General features: G+C 33.5%; 1 protein-coding gene across 3 annotated transcripts in view; it reads left to right on the forward strand.

Moving 5' to 3' along the window:
- Window positions 1-19,677, forward strand: part of CTNNA3 (catenin alpha 3) — a 1,956,715-nt gene that overhangs the window by 1,567,043 nt on the left and 369,995 nt on the right. For all 3 annotated transcript variants that reach the window (XM_031949475.1, XM_031949474.1, XM_031949476.1), the window contains one exon: window positions 5,624-5,775. In XM_031949475.1, the coding sequence (XP_031805335.1) occupies window positions 5,624-5,775 (152 nt within the window). The remainder of the gene's footprint in view (window positions 1-5,623; window positions 5,776-19,677) is intronic.

Raw genomic sequence — 19,677 nt, forward strand, 5'->3', positions numbered from 1 at the left:
GGGATCATTGACTTGGGATCACCCTTCTCCTTTCAATAATATATATCACAAATAAGCTACAGACAGAATCTTGGGAAATGGCTTGAATATCAGATAAAGTGTGGTTTACAAGGGGTAGCCCAGCAAGTAAATTTCTTTTTTTTATTTTTTATTTAATAGCCTTTTATTTACAGGATATATACATGGGTAACTTTACAGCATTAACAATTGCCAAACCTCTTGTTCCAATTTTTCACCTCTTACCCCCCACCTCCCTAAATGGCAGGATGACCAGTAGATGTTAAATATATTAAAATATAACTTAGATACACAATAAGTATACATGACCAAAACATTATTTTGCTGTACAAAAAGAATCAGACTCTGAATTATTGTACAATTAGCTTGTGAAGGAAATCAAAGATGCAGGTGTGCATAAATATAGGGATTGGGAATTCAATGTAATGGTTTTAGTCATCTCCCAGAGTTCTTTTCTGGGTATAGCTAGTTCAGTTCATTACTGCTCCATTAGAAATGATTTGGTTGATCTGTTGCTGAGGATGGCCTGATCCATCAGAACTGGTCATCATCTAGTATTGTTGTTGAAGTATATAATGATCTCCTGGTCCTAGCTCATTTCACTCAGCATCAGTTCGTGTAAGTCTCTCCAGGCCTTTCTGGAAATCATCCTGTTGAGTCATTTCTTACAGAACAGTAATATTCCATAATTTTCATATACCACAATTTATTCAGCCATTCTCCAACTGATGGACATCCATTCAGTTTCCAGTTTCTAGCCACTACAAAGGGCTGCTACAAACATTCGTGCACATACAGGTCCCTTTCCTTCTTTATAATCTCTTTGGGATATAATCCCAGTAGTAACACTCTGGATCAAAGGGTATGCAGTTTGATAACTTTTTGAGCATAGTTCCAAACTACTCTCCAAAATGGTTGGATTCATTCACAACTCCACCAACAATGAAGCAATGTCCCAGTTTTCCCATCCCTCCAACAATCATCATTATTTTTCCTGTCATCTTAGCCAATCTGACAGGTGTGTAGTAGTATCTTAGAGTTGTCTTAATTTGCATTTCTCTGATTAATAATGACTTGGAGCATCTTTTCATATGACTAGAAATAGTTTCAATTTCTTCTATCTGAGAATTGTCTGTTCATATCACTTTGACCATTTTCAATTAGAGAATGGCTTGATTTTTTATAAATTAGAGTTAATTCTCTATATATTTTGGAAATGAGGCCTTTATCAGAACCTTTGACTGTAAAAAATATTTTCCCAGTTTATTGCTTCCCTTCTAATCTTGTCTGCATTAGTTTTGTTTGTACAAAAACTTTTCAGTTTGGTATAATCGAAATTTTTCTATTTTTGTGATCAGTAATGATCTCTAGTTCTGCTTTGGTCATAAAACCTTCCCTTCCACAGGTCTGAGAGGTAAACTATCCTATGTTCCTCTAATTTATTAATAATTTCATTCTTTATGCCTAGGTCATGAACCCATTTTGACCTTATCTTGGTGTACAGGTTAAGTATGGATCAATGCCTAGTTTCTGCCATATTAGTTTCCAATTTTTCCCAGCAATTTTTATCAAACAGTAAGTTCTTATCCCAAAAGTGGGATCTTTGGGTTTGTCAAAGACTAGGTTGCTAGTTTTGTTGACTGTTTTATCCCTGAACCTAATCTATTCCACTGATCAACTAATCTATTCCTTAGCCAATACCAAATAGTTTTGGTAACTGCTGCTCTATAATATAGTTTTAAATCTGTACATGCTAAGCCACCATCATTTGATTTTTTTCATTAATTCCCTTGAAATTCTTGACCTTTTGTTTTTCCATATGAACTTTGTTGTTATTTTTCTAGGTCATTAAAATAGTTTTTTGGGAGTCTGATTGGTATAGCGCTAAATAAATAGATTAGTTTAGGTAATATTGTCATCTTTATTATATTTGCTCGTCCTATCCAAGAGCATTTAATATTTTTCCATTGGTTAGATCAGACTTAATTTGTGTGAAAAGTGGTCTGTAATTTTGCTCATAAAGTTTCTGATTTTCCCTTGGCAGATAGATTCCTAAATATTTTATATTATCAGTAGTTACTTTAAATGGAATTTCTCTTTGTAACTCTGACTGTTGGATTTGTTAGTGATATATAAGAATGCTGATGACTTATGTGGGTTTATTTTATAACATCAACTTTGCTAAAGTTGTGGATTATTTCTAATAACTTTTAGCAGAATCTCTGGGGTTCTCTAAGTATACTATCATGTCTATGCAAAAGAGTGATAATTTGGCTTCCTCATTGCCTATTCTTATTCCTTTAATCTCTTTCTCATCTTATTGCTTATAGCTAGCGTTTCTAATACAATATTAAATAGTAATGGTGATAGTGGGCAACCTTGTTTCACTCAGATCTTATTAGGGAATGGTTGAGTTTGTCTCCATTACATATGATGCTTACTGATGGTTTTAAATAGATGCTGCTGATTATTTTAAGGAAAAGTCCATTTATTCCTATACTCTCAAGTGTTTTAATAGGAATGGATGTTGGATTTTATCAAATGCTTTTTCTGCATCTATTGAGATGATCATATGGTTTTTGTTAATTTGGTTATTAACATGGCCAATTATATTGATAGTTTTCCCAATATTGAACCAGCCCTGCATTCCTGGTATAAATCCTACTTGATCATAGTGTATTATCTAGGAGATGATTTTCTATAGTAGTCTTTTTGCTAATATCTTATTTAAGATTTTAGCATCTATATTCATTAGGAGTATTGGTCATAATTTTCTTTCTCTGTTTTCAGCCTACCTGGTTTAGGTATCAGTACCATGTCTGTGTCATAGAAGGAATTTGGTAGGACTCCTTCATTCCCTATTTTATCAAATAATTTATATAGCATTGAGGTGCCAATTGTTCTTTAAATGTTTGTAAAAATTTAAAATCCATCTGTCCTAGTGGTTTTTTCTTGAGAAAGTTGTTTATATCATATTATTCTTATTTTAAATGGACTATTAAAATAATTTACTCTTACCTCTTTTAAAGTCATTTGTATTTTGGAAGTAGTCATCCATTTCACTTAGGTTATCAAAGTTAGTATAAAAGTTAGCAATAATACCTTGATTATTTCTCAACTTTCCTCTTCATTGTTTGGAGAAGGATTCCTTTACATTTTAAGGATACAATTTCATTTCTCCTCCGTTTTTCTAATCACGATTTACAAAAGCATCATTATTGACTTTTCTAGAATGAATCTTTAGTTTATTAAAAAGTTCTAAATAACTTTATAATTTACTTTTAATTTTGTTGAACCTTTAAAATTTCAATTTAGTATTTGATAGGGGTTTTCTTGGCTGCTTTTTAGTTTTAAAATTCAATACCTAATTATTAATCTTTTCTTTTCGTTTTTCCTAAGTAGCCATCCTAAGGATATAAAATTCTCTTTATAACGCTTTGCTGATCCATAATTTAAGGTAGGATGTCATCAGGATTAATATCTGAGGAAATATAATTGTATCTATAATTTGACTTCTACATATCATTCTTTAAGATGATATTGTAAGTTTCAATTTACTTTTCATATTTCCCAAACACTTTGTTGATATGTAGTTTTGATTTCATGATCTGAAAAAAGATCTTAACTTCATGCTTTCCATTTAATTTAGGTCTTATGTCCAATATATGGTCAATTTTGAATAGGTTCCATAACTGCTGAGAAGAAATATATTCACTTCTATTCTTCATTCTTTCTCCAACGTCAACTCTAATTTTTCTATATTATATTTACTTTTTAATTTCTTTCTTATTTGTTTTGTGAATTTGATTGTCTAATATTTGATGAATCGGGTATATTCTTGATACGTTTCTTTCTAATTTTATTTGCAACTCTCTTAACTCTCCTTTGAAGGAAGTTGATTGATACCACTTGGTATATATTTTAATATTGAGTACCACAAGTAAATTTCAAAGAAGTAACTGAACCTAGGGTATTTGATTTCAAAACTAATACTGTTTCTACTAAACCAAAATGCTTTAAACAAATAGATTATGATGAAGATGATGATGATAACATTTATAGTTTTTATAAACATTTATCAATGTTTTATGTTTCTCATATCTTTACAACAACTTTGTGAGGTAGATCGTGTCATTGTCATGACCATTTTAGAAATAAAAAAGCTGAGCCTGAGAGACATTGTTATGTGTCTGAGATTACATAGCCAATGAGTGCCTGATGAAGGATTTTTACTTAGATCTTCTTTACTCAAAATATAATTATCTACCTATGCTTCTATTAGCTTATGAACCAGTTCATGTATGAGTTCAAATATTTTTTTTTTCTTTGTATTCTCCTTAAGGCCTAGCTCACTGTAAAACAATGATAGAGCTTAGTGATCATCTCTTCAGTATGTGGTGAAGGGATGTATAGTCCAGAGGGGTGATGCAGAGATGGATATGCAATGGGATGATAAACAGACATTGTGCTGAGTGACATGGGCAAATGGCTCCCTCTAACTTTCTGCCAAAATCTCTCTTTTACTTAACTTTTGTCTTGACAAAATGAGATTTCAGATGAAAATATTTCATTTCTTTGTAGCCTTTCAATGTTTCCATGATTTTTGACATTGGCAGTATCTAACTTAACAGAGATTAAGTGGCTTTTCAGGGTTACCTAGGCCAGACATGTAAATTTTAATCTAGTTCTTTTCAACTTCATGTTCAGCATGCTATTTGTTCAGTTTTACTGTCTCCCCTAAATTTTAAACATACATATACACACTAATGCACAAATATGTATGTAATATCTATATACATATATACATTTTTGTTGTTGTTCAATCATTTTTCAATTATGTCTGATTTTTCATGTCCCTATTTGAGTTTTCCTTGGCAAAAATACTGGACTAATTTGCATATTTTTTATCTAGGTCATTTTACAGATAGAGAAACTGAGACAAAACGGGCTAAATAACTTGTTCAGGTTCATATAGTTTGTAAGTTTCAGGTCAAATTGAATTGAGGAAGATGAGTCTTCCTGATCCCAAGTCTGTCACTCTATCCGCTGCACCATCTAGCTAGCTATATAGACAGTAAGACATATATGTGCATATATGTATGTGTGTATATATATATATATATATATATAGAGAGAGAGAGAGAGAGAGAGAGATCTATATCTATAGATATCTGTTTTATATCTATATGATATATACAGAGAGATCTATACAATATATGCATATCTTATAGATCTCATTATATATATATATATCTGATATATACATATATGGATATCATGGAGATATACACATATCTATGACATACATTTATATATACAAATATCTATGAAATACATATATCTATAATTTATATATCTATAGGTATACACATATAGCATATATAGATAGATAGTAGTGATATATAAAGTATATTAATATAGTTATACACACATATATAACCATAATCATATACAAAATATTTATGTATATGGTCATATATTTTTCAATTAAGTTCAAGTTTTATATATTTTAGTATTATTTAGTGAAGATTATATGATAATTTCAAAGATTTTCTTCTTGACATCAAGCCAAAGGGATTTCTCCCTTTTCTGTTTATTTTTACAGCAATCCCAGAGTTCATCACCCAAGTCAACATTGCCTTGGAAGCCCTCAACATGAATGCCATGCATCAATTTGATGATAGCCAGTTTGTGGATGCCTCCAAAAAGGTCTATGACTCAATCCATGATATCCGCTGTGCTGTCATGATGATCAGGGTGAGTAGACTTTAATTTTTATTGAAATATTTTTATCAGTCAATATCTGGCATTCAGTGATATCACTAAGGAAAATTGATTGACAAATTCTCCTTTATACTAGAATATGAACTGACACAATGGCTTGTGACAGAAGAGGAGTAAATTCAGATTTTGTCCTTCACTGATGCTATAGACCAGGGGTCCTCAAACTTTTTAAACTGAGGGGCCAGTTCACTGTCCCTCAGACTGTTGGAGGGCCGGACTATAATAAAAACAAAAACTTTGTTCTGTGGGCCTTTAAATAAAGAAACTTCATAGCCCTGGGTGAAGGGGTTAAACATCCTCAGCTGCTGCATCTGGCCCACAGGCCATAGTTTGAGGACCCCTGCGAGTATAGACTATGTATTGTGCAGGATTTGAAGAGGGAGTCAATGAATCTCGACCACAAGTACTTTCCTTATTTTGTTCATTTAAATGGAAGCCTCATCCTCGACCAGTACTGTAAGTGGTACATAGCTATTTTACTATTATCCCTACTATTAATACGTGGGCTTTTGACTTTCTTCCTATTCCTGATGCTTAGTATTGTTCCAAGGATATACTAAGTATACAATAAATCCAAATTGCTTCATCCATTCATTGGTTGGTGGATAGTGTCAGCCTACTATGGAAATAGAACTCAGGAACAAGATTAAATTTCCTGATACTTTGGCAATCTCGTGAATTTTCCTTTTTGGAGAATGAGGTCCCATTCGGTAGAGTTATAGTTCTGGAGTTCTCCATATATCCCAGAGAGGAAGGGATGAGCAGCTAAAGGAGGAATCTCTGTCTTAACTGGTTATGGTGATGTTCTTGAGCCCTTTGTATTGTTAAGTAAGTTTGGCCTCAGTGCTTACAGAGTATCTAAAATCATCTTTCCTGATACCCAAACATGAGTCAGATATAGAATTTTCTAGATAATATCCAGAAGAAGAATACAGGCCCAAAAAATGTTTTGGTTTTTTTTTTTGAGAAGACCCATGAATGAGTCTGGTTTGTATAAACTTTGGTTTTGAGTCACATAGGTAATGATTCCTGCATATTTATTTCTATAAATAGGGAACCTGAAGTCCTAGAAAACTTGAGTGCTATGTCCAATTGTAGGAAGGGCAAGAGACAGAGCCAGAAATCAAATCCTTGTCCTTGTTTTGTAATTGGTATTGTTTCTACTACATAACATTACGCATTTTCTTTGTCCTATGCTTGTAAACCAGGATTGAGATCTCCTTTTTATTCTGGTCCTTATTGTTAATCCTAAAAACTAGCCATTTCTCCTCCTAATCTGTGATGCCCAACTAGCTATATATGCTAGATGTAGTGCAGTTATAGTATTATTGCATAGCTATCTCTATACAGCAGTGGATTATGATCATCTTTGTTTGAAACACAAAACTCTTTTTAAATTTGTTTTATTTAAAAGAACAGATTAAAAAAGCAAAACAGAAAACAAACACAAAATAAAACAAAACAAAACAAAAGAGAATGTTGTCATGTGCTCAGCAGACTATCAGGGAGAATTCAAAATATATAACAACAAATTACCAGATCAAGAATACACACACACACACACACACACACATGTATACATATATATGTATATATATATATATATATATATAGTAGAAATTATATTCATGTGTCCATCTTTTCACTTCTTTTAATAAAGTAAGAGATCACATCACTTTTTTTTTTACTGTTTCAAGTACTATTGACTTAGATTAGGCATACATTCACAAATAAATTGCTTTCTAGACATTTCCTCTCTCATCATGGGGACTTTTAGATTCATATGTTTTTAAATGTTCTGATAATTATATTTAATATAATTAGATTACCTTAAATCTTATGTTTTATTTTGTGTGTTAAAACACTATTCTGAGAAGTGGGCCATAGAGTTTGCCAGACTGACAAGGATTTAAAAAAGGATTAAAAATGATTTGAAAATATACCAGAACTTCTATTCTAGGACTAAAAGTTACAAAGCATTGCTAAAGGATATTCCTTCCTGGAAGTTTTCTATACTTTTGAAATCATGGGTCTGGTGGAAAATAGAATATATTTTCCTGAATCTAAACTGATCCTTCATGACCACATATTTTCTATGAAGTACAGTCAAGTGTGTGGTAGTTTGAAAATTCATCCAATTTTATAAACACAGGTTCACATCTCTCTTTAATGTTTCTTTTGATCATCAAAGCAAATATCAGCGATTCTGTTTACACAAACATCCTCTGAAATATGCTTTAATAATACTGATATCTCAGCTGGAATCTGTCTGAACTCAGAAACAATGGTGCTTCTGAAGCATCTTCATTATAGTTCCAGAAGAGTTTTACTTGTTGAATATTTAGAGATGTACTCTGCCATTAATGTCTCATAAATGTTAGGGTTTACCATAATGAGAGTTAACTGAATGCTGAAGAATAGAATTCATGAAAAAATAGCATGCAGTTATAGGAGACCTGAAGTAAGGCTAAACAGAATGGGTTGTTGCATAAATAGGAAAAGGGATTTGAAATCAAAAAGAAAAACACAAGTTCCTCTGTTGGACTATTGCTTACTTAGGAGAATAACTGTGGAAATACATGGAGTGATATATTTATAGCTAGAAAGAACTTTAGAGGCCATTGAGGCTGGCTTTCTAATTTTGCAGGTGAGAAAACCAAGTGTCAGGCAGGTTAAATGATTTACTCATGATCACACTTTCTGTATTGCACTATGATGAGTCCATTCAATTTGATTCTGAGTAAACAAGACCCAAATTGTACTGGGCAAATTTGATCTTTCTGCATTTCCTTGTGAAATATACCATATCCTCCTTGAAATAAGGGACTGTTTCACATTGTATTTGTTTGTTTGATACCTTGGACAATACCTGGCAAATAGTCACTTAATAATTCATTACCGATAGATCAATTAATTGATTTTTTGAATGCCACATAACACTTGTTTCAAAAGGTGCTTGCACTGAAGAACAGGGTACCTATGCCAACAAACTTAGCAGATGTCTTATGCCTCTGTTGTGTCATCAATTTGGATTTTGACACAAAAATCAAGTTTGAAAAGGGAAGAGTAGAAAGGCTTAGAAGTTTGAAAACATTCCAGTTTCGTGGAAAATTCACTGCATTGGAAGGAACACCTGCATTTAAATTCTAGTTTTGCCATAGTTTACATGTTTATGTAAGGCATTCTTCTCTGAACCTCAGTTTCCTCCTCTGTAAAATAAGAGGATTATCCCAGATGTTCACATACTTCATGCAAGTCTAAAGCCTATACACTGCTTTACAAAAGGTAGTGATGATTGGTGATTCCTTTGCAAAAAGTAAAAAGATGGCCACTTTTACAATTTACATAGACAGTAGAAACTTGCTGTATAGTTTTGAATCCAAACTCATTGAAAAGTTAGAATAGACCAATTTTATTATTAAGCTATTAAAACCATGCTATGGAAGGATAAAGGATTAAACTGGGGATATTTAGTTTGACAAAAAAAAAGATTTTGAGTACATGGAATCCGTCATTAAGTATTTGAATATCACATGGAAGAACAATTAAATTTGTTTTGATTGACTCAAGAGCATAGAATATGATGAACGATAGAGTGAAAGACTGGCTGTATGGGGAGCAATAACAGCTACTTCCTAATACTTGAAGCTATCCCCAAGTTGCATGGACTTCTTCAGAGAATGTGAATTCTCTGTCCTTAGAAAATAATCAAACTGAGATTAAACAAGTAGTTTTTAAGACTGTTGAAGGGGGGAGTCTTGTTCAGGTACCTGTTAGACTGGATGGCCTCTAAGGCCTCTTTCATGTCTGTAATTGCGTTATCCCATGATGTCTTTTGAGCCCTCATGTACCAATAAAACAAAACAAAACAAAACAAAATAAAATCAAAGTGTGAAGGTGAAGTTAGGCCTCTGAGCCTCGCAGGTGTGATCAGATGAATTTTGGATTTTTATGACTCCTGGCCACAACTCTCGCCCTCAGGGGTCACTTATAAAAAGAGGCTAAGACGGCTAGGGAGCTCATAACCTGTTTAAGAGGAAAAGCTAGCTAAGAAATTATTTGTTTGCTGTGAAGGCCAGGAGCAGTGGGTGAAATGACTTGTTCTTTAAGTTTAGCAGAGAAGTTTAGCAAGAAGCAGCAAGGGTAACTCTTCAATCTTCCTAGTAAAAGTCATCGGGTTGAACATTGAGTTCTTGTTTGTTTGTTTTTTTTTATATAGTATTTTATTTTTCCATATATGTGCAAAGATAATTTTTAGCATTCACCTTTGCAAAACTTGTGTTTCAATTTTTTTCTCTTTTTCTTCCCCTCTTACTCCTCCTCAAAGAGCAGGCAACCCTATGTAAGTTAAACACGTGCAGTTGCACATGAGTTCAATTTTCATCTTTCTTAAACTAAGTACAAAATTTTTATATCCAGCTTCACACCTTTCCTGATTCCTGTTCCTCTTTTTGACTGGAAATCCCATAATCATGTCAAATTAAACTTGTCCAAAATGGAACTTATTATCTCTCTCCCTAGATCTTCCCACCCTTCATGATGCAGTGAAGGACATCAAAATTGTTCTTGTCATTCAAGTTCACAACCTTGGAGTCCTCAGCTTTTTCCGCCCCTTTGCTTCTCCATATCTAACAAGTTGCTGACACTCTTACTTCTCTTCAATCCCTTATTTCTCTTCATAGTACAAGCATCCTAATTACTCCCCCATCATCTCACAACTAAACTATTGTGAGAATCTCTTAACTGGTCTTCCTTTATAGAATTTCTTCTCCCTCTAATCCATTCTAGTAAGAAATAGCACATTAATATTCATCATGCATGGATATGACAATATAATTCCAATGTTCAAATGTCTTCAGTGACTTTATCTTATTTTCAGTATAAAATGCAAGATTCTCTATTTGACATTTAAATTTCTTCACAGTTTTGCTTCAAACCAATTTTTCCCGGACTGATCACACATTACCAATGTTCTCTACCATCACAATACATCTTCCAAAATTACCTGTTTGCTTGCATGATATTGATGGGTCAGAGTCCAGGGAATACTCAAAGCTGCATATCTGGTTAAAGAATACAGAACAAAAAAAATCTCATCTGTTGCTCCTTATTTTTGTCCTGTAAAAGCCCTAACTTCTTAACTGTTTCCTTCCTTGATGGACAGTACTTTGCTGAAGGACATCCTGACTCCTTCCTTATCTGTACCTTGCTCTCACAGGTAGGCTGCCTGCTGAATGAAGCCCCAAATTTAAGTATACAAAACTCTTCCAAACTTTTTCTAATTGCCAGATTCTCTCAGCGGATGATCCATTTTACTTCTGTGTTAATAAAGTCTTTTGTAACAACAAGATGATCCCTTTTAATTCTTTCAAACCAACTATAGACCATAATTCTCGGATCATTCATTTTCACATTTTCCACCTTTGTTCTGATTAGTTCCTAAGACAGGGCTGTTCTTCCTCACGTTTTTTTTCTTGATAACTCTAAATCCTTTAAAGGCACAGCTCAGTCCTAAAAAGGAGCCTTTATTATTCCTCCCAGTTGTCAATGCTTCCTAAAATTTCTTTGAAGTTATTGTGAATATATCTTGTAATAGCAGCAACATAGAGTAGTGACTAAAGTTCAAGCTTTTCCTACAACACATACTAATGGGTGCCCTGGGCAAATCACTTAAAACTCTACAAGATCTGTAAGTAGCTCTCTAATTCTAAATTACAAAGAAGGTAATGAACTACATAGATAAAAAGAATTCCCTTCCAGAGAGGGAGTGTTTTCCCTAGAAATAAAATCCAAGTCTTATCCTTTCTATCCTTTGCATAATCTTAGAGATGTGTTTTCAGAAAGTGTCTAACACATTTTAGGCTTATTTCTCTCCTCATTACACTTTACATTCCACACACCATCCAAACTAACCTATTGCTTGTTCTTGTATTTATCATTCTCCCTGCATTTGCATGGGCTATCCCTCAGACCTAGAATGCACTTTCTCCTCTTCTTTTCCTCTCACTATTTCATGCTGCCTTTTATTATCAGGTTAAATGCCACCTCTTACAGAAGGTTGGGATATTGAAATTCCTCCATTTATTAGGGATCAAAAGTTATTTTTACTTATCTTGTATCTATATTTTAATTACTCATATCTATCTAAGTGTCCCCTGATAAAGTATAAATGCTCCTTGATGTTAGGAAGCATGTTTATCGTTTTTTGTTTGTTTGTTTCCCCAGTTACTATCACAGGTGATATTCAACAAATGCCTATAGGATTTAATTGAGATAAATTCACTGTATGTTGAAACTTATGGAAGTTTAGTGCACTTTGACAACTTTAGCCCTAAACTCCAAGGACTATGCATATGACTTGAGAGACATGCTTAAGATCCAGGAACCACACACAGGTTCAATCGATGAATAGTGATAGATTATTAGACTTATTGAAACTACATAGAGATATAGGACTGAGAATATTCATAACTTAGTGAAAGGAGGAAAACTAAATAATATTTATGAGCATTCATCATTATGACTGTCTCGGTATCATCTTTAAATATTTCCACTAGTTCTATTTTGGAAGAGCAATTTCTTTTCTCTAGATATCATTTTCCTACTCAATTCAAGCTATCTACTCCAATAGAAAGAGTACTTATCCATAAAGATGAAATCACAGATCCTTGAAGTATGGTCAAAAGCATCCTGATCATACCACATAATAATAGCTCTCTAGATAAAAATAAATAAAAATCAAAAGGTACATTTTTTCCATTACAAAGGTAACCTTTGTTTCATAAGTATTCATTGATTTATATTTGAAACAATACGAACAGTCTCTTTTTTTATTCCAAAGAATAAAGGATATGGCTAAATTTGAAGAGATGGCAGCACATTAATTCCTTTTGTAAAAAGGTAGAATAGGGAACAGAAAATAAACTGGACATGGTTTAGTACAGTAGCAAAATTGGCTTGATCTTAGGTTTTCCATGGATTTAATAGCACTGGGCCCACTGCTAAATCTTAGCCTTTGTGGTCACTGATTGGTGTTATGATTCTTACAAGGTGCTAAGTCACTGTAATTGATAGGATTCTGGGAGATTCACAAGTCAGGATTCAGTGTGAGATTCACAAGTCAGAAAGAAGTGGAGATGATTCACAAATCAGAAGCCCACAATCCCACTCTCAGAGGAGGAGTCAACCTTTGAGTTCACTGCTCTAAAATAGCATATAAAAGGACAAGCTCACTAGAAGTTCTTGGAGTCTCAGCCAGAAGCCAGAGAAAGATAGAGGCCGAAGCTGGCAGAGGCAAAAGACTAGTGGCTCTTGGAACCAAGGAGAGAGATAGGCCTCTAAGAAAGCTAACGAGGCTATTTTGAAGGAGACAATAAAGGATCTGAAATTTTAACTCCTGGCTGCATTTGAGGTAATTATTACTCTGAACTGAAAGGAAGGCTGCCTCCAGAAGCTCCCCCAAGAAACCTGCTCACAGAGAACAATTATATTTTAGAAAAGAAGAACATTACAGATTGGATCTTAGATGAAAAACATATAGCTACATTAAGACTACGAATCTAGAAGCCCCTCTAAGAGATTGCTCCATGGCATTGGCTTTGTTTGTGCCATTCTGAGGAATGCTGTGTTGGTAAGAACTCTGTATTCTTTGAAGATGATTGCAAGTAGAATATAATTTTGTGACTCCCAGGTCTTCAGCCAAGCTGCATTGGTTCTTGTGTTGTGGGTTAGAACAGAAAGCGTTTCACAATGAAGTCAATGGAAATTCCCAAAATGTATTTGCAGCATATTATACTCCATTATCAGTCCCTTGATGTTATAAACACTGAAACTCATGAAATTATCCCCAAATTTAAAGACAAAAATGTCTTATATTGTGTCTTCTATTGCAGGGTTAGGAGAAAGAATCAGATTTAATTAAAGCCATAAAATATGGAAATATACCATAATGAAAATTATTTCTATTCTTTAAAAATGGCAGTAAAATACATTTTAACCAGTCTATGGTGGTCTCATTTTTTCCCTCCAACGGAATTCACATAAAATTAGGGAATTTCAGATAACTTTTATTGTTTATAAAGTCACTAATTTGGGGATGAAGCTTCAATGAATCTAATAGAGAAGAAAAAGCGCTAGATATGAGAAAGAGGTTTTGGGGTCTAATCTCAGCTTTTTTAATCATTTCCTATCTCACTTTGAATAAATAACTTTAGTTTCCAGAGTCTTTTTCCTTATCTGGGAAGGACAAGATGGCTTTTGAGGTTGTTTGTAACACTAAAGATATTACTCTATGATCATATGAGCTGTAAGTTCCATTTATTACCTAAATCTATAATGCTACAAAGTAAAGTTACCTGATTTTGAATAAGGAAGATGATGGGATGGTGGGATCAGTAGGCCACCAGGAGACAATGGAAAATGTTTCTTGGGAAGTGACAGACAGGATTCATCTCTTAGTGTGAAGTCATTCACTTTATTTGGATATGTACATCAGTTTAAAATTGAATGATTTCTTTAGATCAATTTATTATTTCTTGTGTCTCTAAAAATATGATTCTTAAAATGAAATGATAGAAAATTAATATATTATTTCAGTAAATTTTCTATTATCTAAAATGATTAGGGAGGGGGGTATTCTGGTTAAATGAGAGTTTTCTATGAACCTATCTTTCTGAAAACCTTTCTTTTGAAAATCTTTCTGAAATAAATGTATGAGCAAGATAGATTTGTTCTGATTATAGATAGTACTTTCTCCTTTCCCTATCACACCTTATAATTGTTTTTCTCAGTATCCTGGCACCTGGTAATATTGACTGCTATATTCCATTGGCATAAAGTTGGCACTAAATTTCTTCAAAAATAATGCTCCAATAAATAGGTTATTTCCACTCAAGATTATAGCTGCTAAATGAGACAATATGGCACTTACAGTATTACCTTTATTCATTGACCTTAATAAGCAATGATTAAGCACTCATTACCCTGGGATTCTGAACTCTTGACTGTTCGGTATTCATCATATCTAGCACAAACTCAAATTGGGTACTACTCTCCGGATATGTTTGTGCCTTGCTTATATCTGAGTACCCTTCCCCTGCCTCCTTTCACCTTTGTTTGCTATATCTTTCCCTAAGAATAATCATTGAATTGTCACTATCATTCCAAGACATGATGATGATGATGATGATGGTGGTGGTGATGACAGCTAGAATTTGCAAAGTGCTTAATGCCTGTTAATTCATCCTTTCATTAACAATAACCATGGGAGATAGAGGATGTGTCTCTACCTCTTTTAGAAATAAGGGAACTATGGCTGAGACATTAAATGATTTGTTTAGGGTTACACAAGTTGTAAATGTTGGAGGTAAGCTTCGAGGTCAGGTCTTCTCCACTCCACATATAATATTCCATCCATTGCATAACAAAACTGCTTCTCAATTTACTGTATAATCATTCTTGTGATTTTCTGGATCAAAATTCCCCTCACTGGCTACCACTATCCTATATGTGTTGACTTCTTCATAATCAATGTCTCACTTTCATTTTTTTTTTTTTGTATCTACAGAAAGTAGCATTGTTTGATGCATAAAATACTTAATATATTTATTCATTCATTCAATCACTCCTATATTATACATTAGTCACTAGATTTACAAATGAAACGCACACACGGTCCCTTTTACATTCTTCCATAGATAATATCTAATTCATATCATTCATTTTAAGCTCATTTCAACCTCTGACTCCCTAGGTTATAAATTTTCTAGTTGAGTACCTTTTACCTCCACCAACTTTTCATCTCTCTTTTGTATATTGTCTTTCTATATAAACATATAAATGTTGGGGCAGCTAGGTGGCAGAGTGGATAGAGCACTAGCCCTGAAGTCAGGAGGACCTGAGTTCAAATCTTGCCTCAGACACTTAATATTTCCTGGCTGTGTGACCCTGGGCAAGTCACTTAGCCCTAATTGCCTCAGCAAATATATATATGCACCTATAGATACATATATAGGTATATAGATAGATAAATACATATATATAGGTGTATATATATATATTATATATATATATATAAAATCTTACTTTTTGTTTATATTTGCATACCCAATGTTTAGCACAGTTCCTGGCACAAAAAAAAAACTACTTAATAGATGCTTTATCTGTTTGATATCTTTCTTAAGTATTGGACTGATTTTTGTTTTCTGGTTTCTCTACTCCTATCTATTTCAAGACAGTGAAGAACTACAGTGGTCAGAGCACAAGGGTTAAAGTTGTGAAGTACTTAATTAAAAACTGACCTCAGAAACTTATTAACCAAATCACCTTGAACAAGGCATTTCATCTCTGCCTGCCAGTTTTCTCACCTATAAAAGGGGATTAATAATTCTAGGGTTATTGTGAAATTAACTCATATCATATAATATCATAAAATAAAACATATTAAAATATAATAGGATATGGTATATGATTTGCCTAATATAATATAATATAACAGCATAATATAATAAATATAATATAATGTACTATACTATAATGTAATATAATACAGCAGCTAGTACAGTGTCTGGCACATAATAATATGTGCTTAGTAAATCCTTGTTTCCTTCCTTCTCTTTCCTGCTCCTTCTATTTTATCTTTTTAATCTATAGTTTTTCTTTCCCCTATATTCCAGCAATAACTGATCTTTGGAAGCTTGCAGAGACCTAGGCCATCATCCCAATTCTCTCTTAAGTGAAAGCATCGTAAGAACATGCCTCTTGGGGAAGTAGAGTTGAGCTGGCCAGTCTCAGAAAGTTCTTGAGTCATCTTTATCTTCTTCAGAATCATGGAAGTCTTTGAAGAAAGGAATATGATCAGTTCAGGAAAAGGGAAAAAAAAAAAAAAAAAAAGGAAAGACAAAGACAGAATCCTAAGCTTCTTGATTGATAATGATTATCCTTAGAAGAGGCTTAGAGGATCAGTATTACACAAAAACTCACAGGCCAGCTGATCCATCTCCTTCATTTTACAAATGAGGAAAGCGAGAACTGTGGAAGTTAAGTGATACACTTAAAATCCCATCTTTAGCAACGGATAGTTCCAAAATTTGAATTCAGTTCCTCAAACTCTATGTCTGGTGCTATTTCTATTCTACCACACTGTTGGAACCTTTACAAACTGTTAAGCCATTAGAGTTGATAGAGGCAATAATTATCTAATTTGGCAGAGTTCAATATGATTGATTTGATCTTAGAAGGAGATATTTTGGGCCAGAACTTGAAACAAGGTACTAAGTACAACTGATAGAAACGATGCTTGTGTTCACACCTTTAGAGAGCTCATAAGTATCTAAGTACTCAATGGAGTTCACACATTTGGGAGAGTTCAGGGTTTAGAAAGATATATCCAAATCACACCTCCCTTAGGGCCAGAGAGCACTCTGGGAGATAACCCAGAATCCCTCTCTCTCCAGAAAGATAAGTTAACTTTTGGGAGATTATATATATATATACAGGAAGCTCTTAGAGCTGAAAAGAGTTTACTTAGGAACATTCCCAGGGGTCGGAGAGTCAGAGAGGAGCACTCTGGAAGAAAGCCTTATCTTGGGAACATTGACTGGGGTTGGAGAGGAGCACTCTGGGAGGAAGCCCACAAGCCCTATCTTTGAGGCAAGAAAAATTCATTGTATCTTCTACCTTGGTGCTGGCTGGAGTCAGAAGGACAAACCTTTAAATTTGGAGACATTCAGGCGGAGCTCTTAGAACCAAGCAGAGAGACAGGCCTGAGCTAACTGGGCTATATTGAAGGACACAATAAAAGATCTGAACTCTTTTATCACCTGGCTGTGTTTTGGAAAAAGAACACCAACATTTTGGCGCCTAAACAAACCATATATATTTTTAAAGAAGAAGATCACCACACCACACTGTCACAAAAGGTTGTTTCAATTTCTTCTATATTTGGCACAAAAAAATAATTTTTTTTCCTTCTGTGGCCACCTACACTTCCCCAATGTATTTAATCCACATAAATGATTCATAACTTCCTAATACACATCTTCCCAACTAATTCTACAATGAGGCTTGTTTTGAGGTAAATGGAGTTTTAAAAAAGCTTCACTGAGCCAGATCCGGATCATTTTTCCTAAAACCCAACACTCTTTGTCAATTACAATTTTACTAATGCTTTCAATTGCACTTCAAATTTGATCTCCTCTAGGAGATCCTTAGGCAGAATCCTTAGGCAGATAAATTTTTTCTTTTTTTTAAATTTCCATATATCATTTCTTTCTGTTATCTTTTATCATTTGATATTATTCCTTTTCTCTTCAAGTTGCTTCATCTCTATCTGTCTTCATATTGTCTCATTTAAACAAGGTGTCTTTGTTAGGGTAAGAATTACTTCAAATTTATTTGATTGTTTTCTTCCTATCATCGGGGTTTATCTCTTTGTCTTTCATTTGATGTGTTCTGAGGTAAATTACATTCCATTTTCAGTTCTAATATTAATGTACATATCATATTCAGAAGTGAATCACAGTTTTTGTTTGGTTAGTTTTGAAATATGGGTACTCTGTTTCTATTATTGGCTTCAGTGCTATTTAGATCACTCAGGAGCGTGTAGCCATTTAAGTCACTTATTTTATATTTAATTTTCTTTATTTTAATTAACAAACTTCTGTTGTCTTTTCTTTTCAACTTCTACTTGAACCATGCATGTGTGTACATAATTCCAAACCAGAGTCTATTCTTTGTTGAAAGGTGGGTAGGATTTTTTATCATTGATCTTCAGGGTTCTTTGAAACCATTCTTCTAATGATTCTTATGGAATGAAGCTATTCTATTGTATTCTATGTCATAATTTTCTAATTACCAAAATGAATGTTATCCCCTACCGAGTTTTCAATTTTTTGCCCTTTCAAGAAGGAATGGTACAAATATATATTATATTAAAGTATATGTGGACTATCATTTGAGGAATGATATTATTGAAATCAAAGGATGTGTACAGTATAATATATATTTTTTTCCTGAATGGCTAGATAATTTCACAAAAGTGAATTAATGTGATTGTTTTTCCAAATCCCCTCCAACAACTGCCATTTTCCCATTTTTCCTGGTTCACCAATTTGATGCACACAAGGCTGAACTTCAAAATTACTTTCATTTGTATTTCTCTAATTATTAGAGATTTAGAGAATTTTATTTTTTCATATGACCACTGTAGGGAATTTCTTCCCTACAAATTTATTCATGCCTCTTGAGTATTAGGGATATTTTTTTTAATGGGACAGATATTCAGAGATCTTGGAAATTAGATTCTCATTATGTGAAAGATAAGGAAAGTGATAATTTGAGAAGTAAAAATGTTTACCTCTGGTCACAAGATCAGTAAGGAGCAGGACTAGAATGTGAACTGATGCCTTTGGACTCCAAATCTAGTGCTTTCTTCCCCACAACACACACTCTGTATTCATCTCTGTATTATTTGCAGTGCCTTCATGTATTCTCAGTTTTTAGTAAATATTTGGTGAGAAAGATTAAAGCTCCAATCATGGCCTCATCTAAGATAAAAATTTCAAAGCCCATTTGTTTTTCCTAGTTTATCTCTGTTATTCCATAGACTTTCACACTGCAAAAGGATTGATGTCTAACTCAGAGGTTTCAAGAACAAGTGTTGCATGAGGCTTCTAACACTCCTAATGAGGCTGAAATGTCATTGGAAAATATTTAACAAAATTAGTAAAAATATAATTAAAATAAAGAATGCTATTATGTGGTTTTCGAAGTAAATATGAGACCCTCTAGCACCCATATGTAAAGTTTAGTGAATTCATTTGTATCTGAGTTTGATTCTACTGCTCTAAGGAAAATACTTTATTATAACTCTCAAAA

This window comes from Sarcophilus harrisii, chromosome 2 (genome assembly GCF_902635505.1).
Source record: "Sarcophilus harrisii chromosome 2, mSarHar1.11, whole genome shotgun sequence".
Taxonomy (NCBI): Eukaryota; Metazoa; Chordata; class Mammalia; order Dasyuromorphia; family Dasyuridae; genus Sarcophilus; species Sarcophilus harrisii.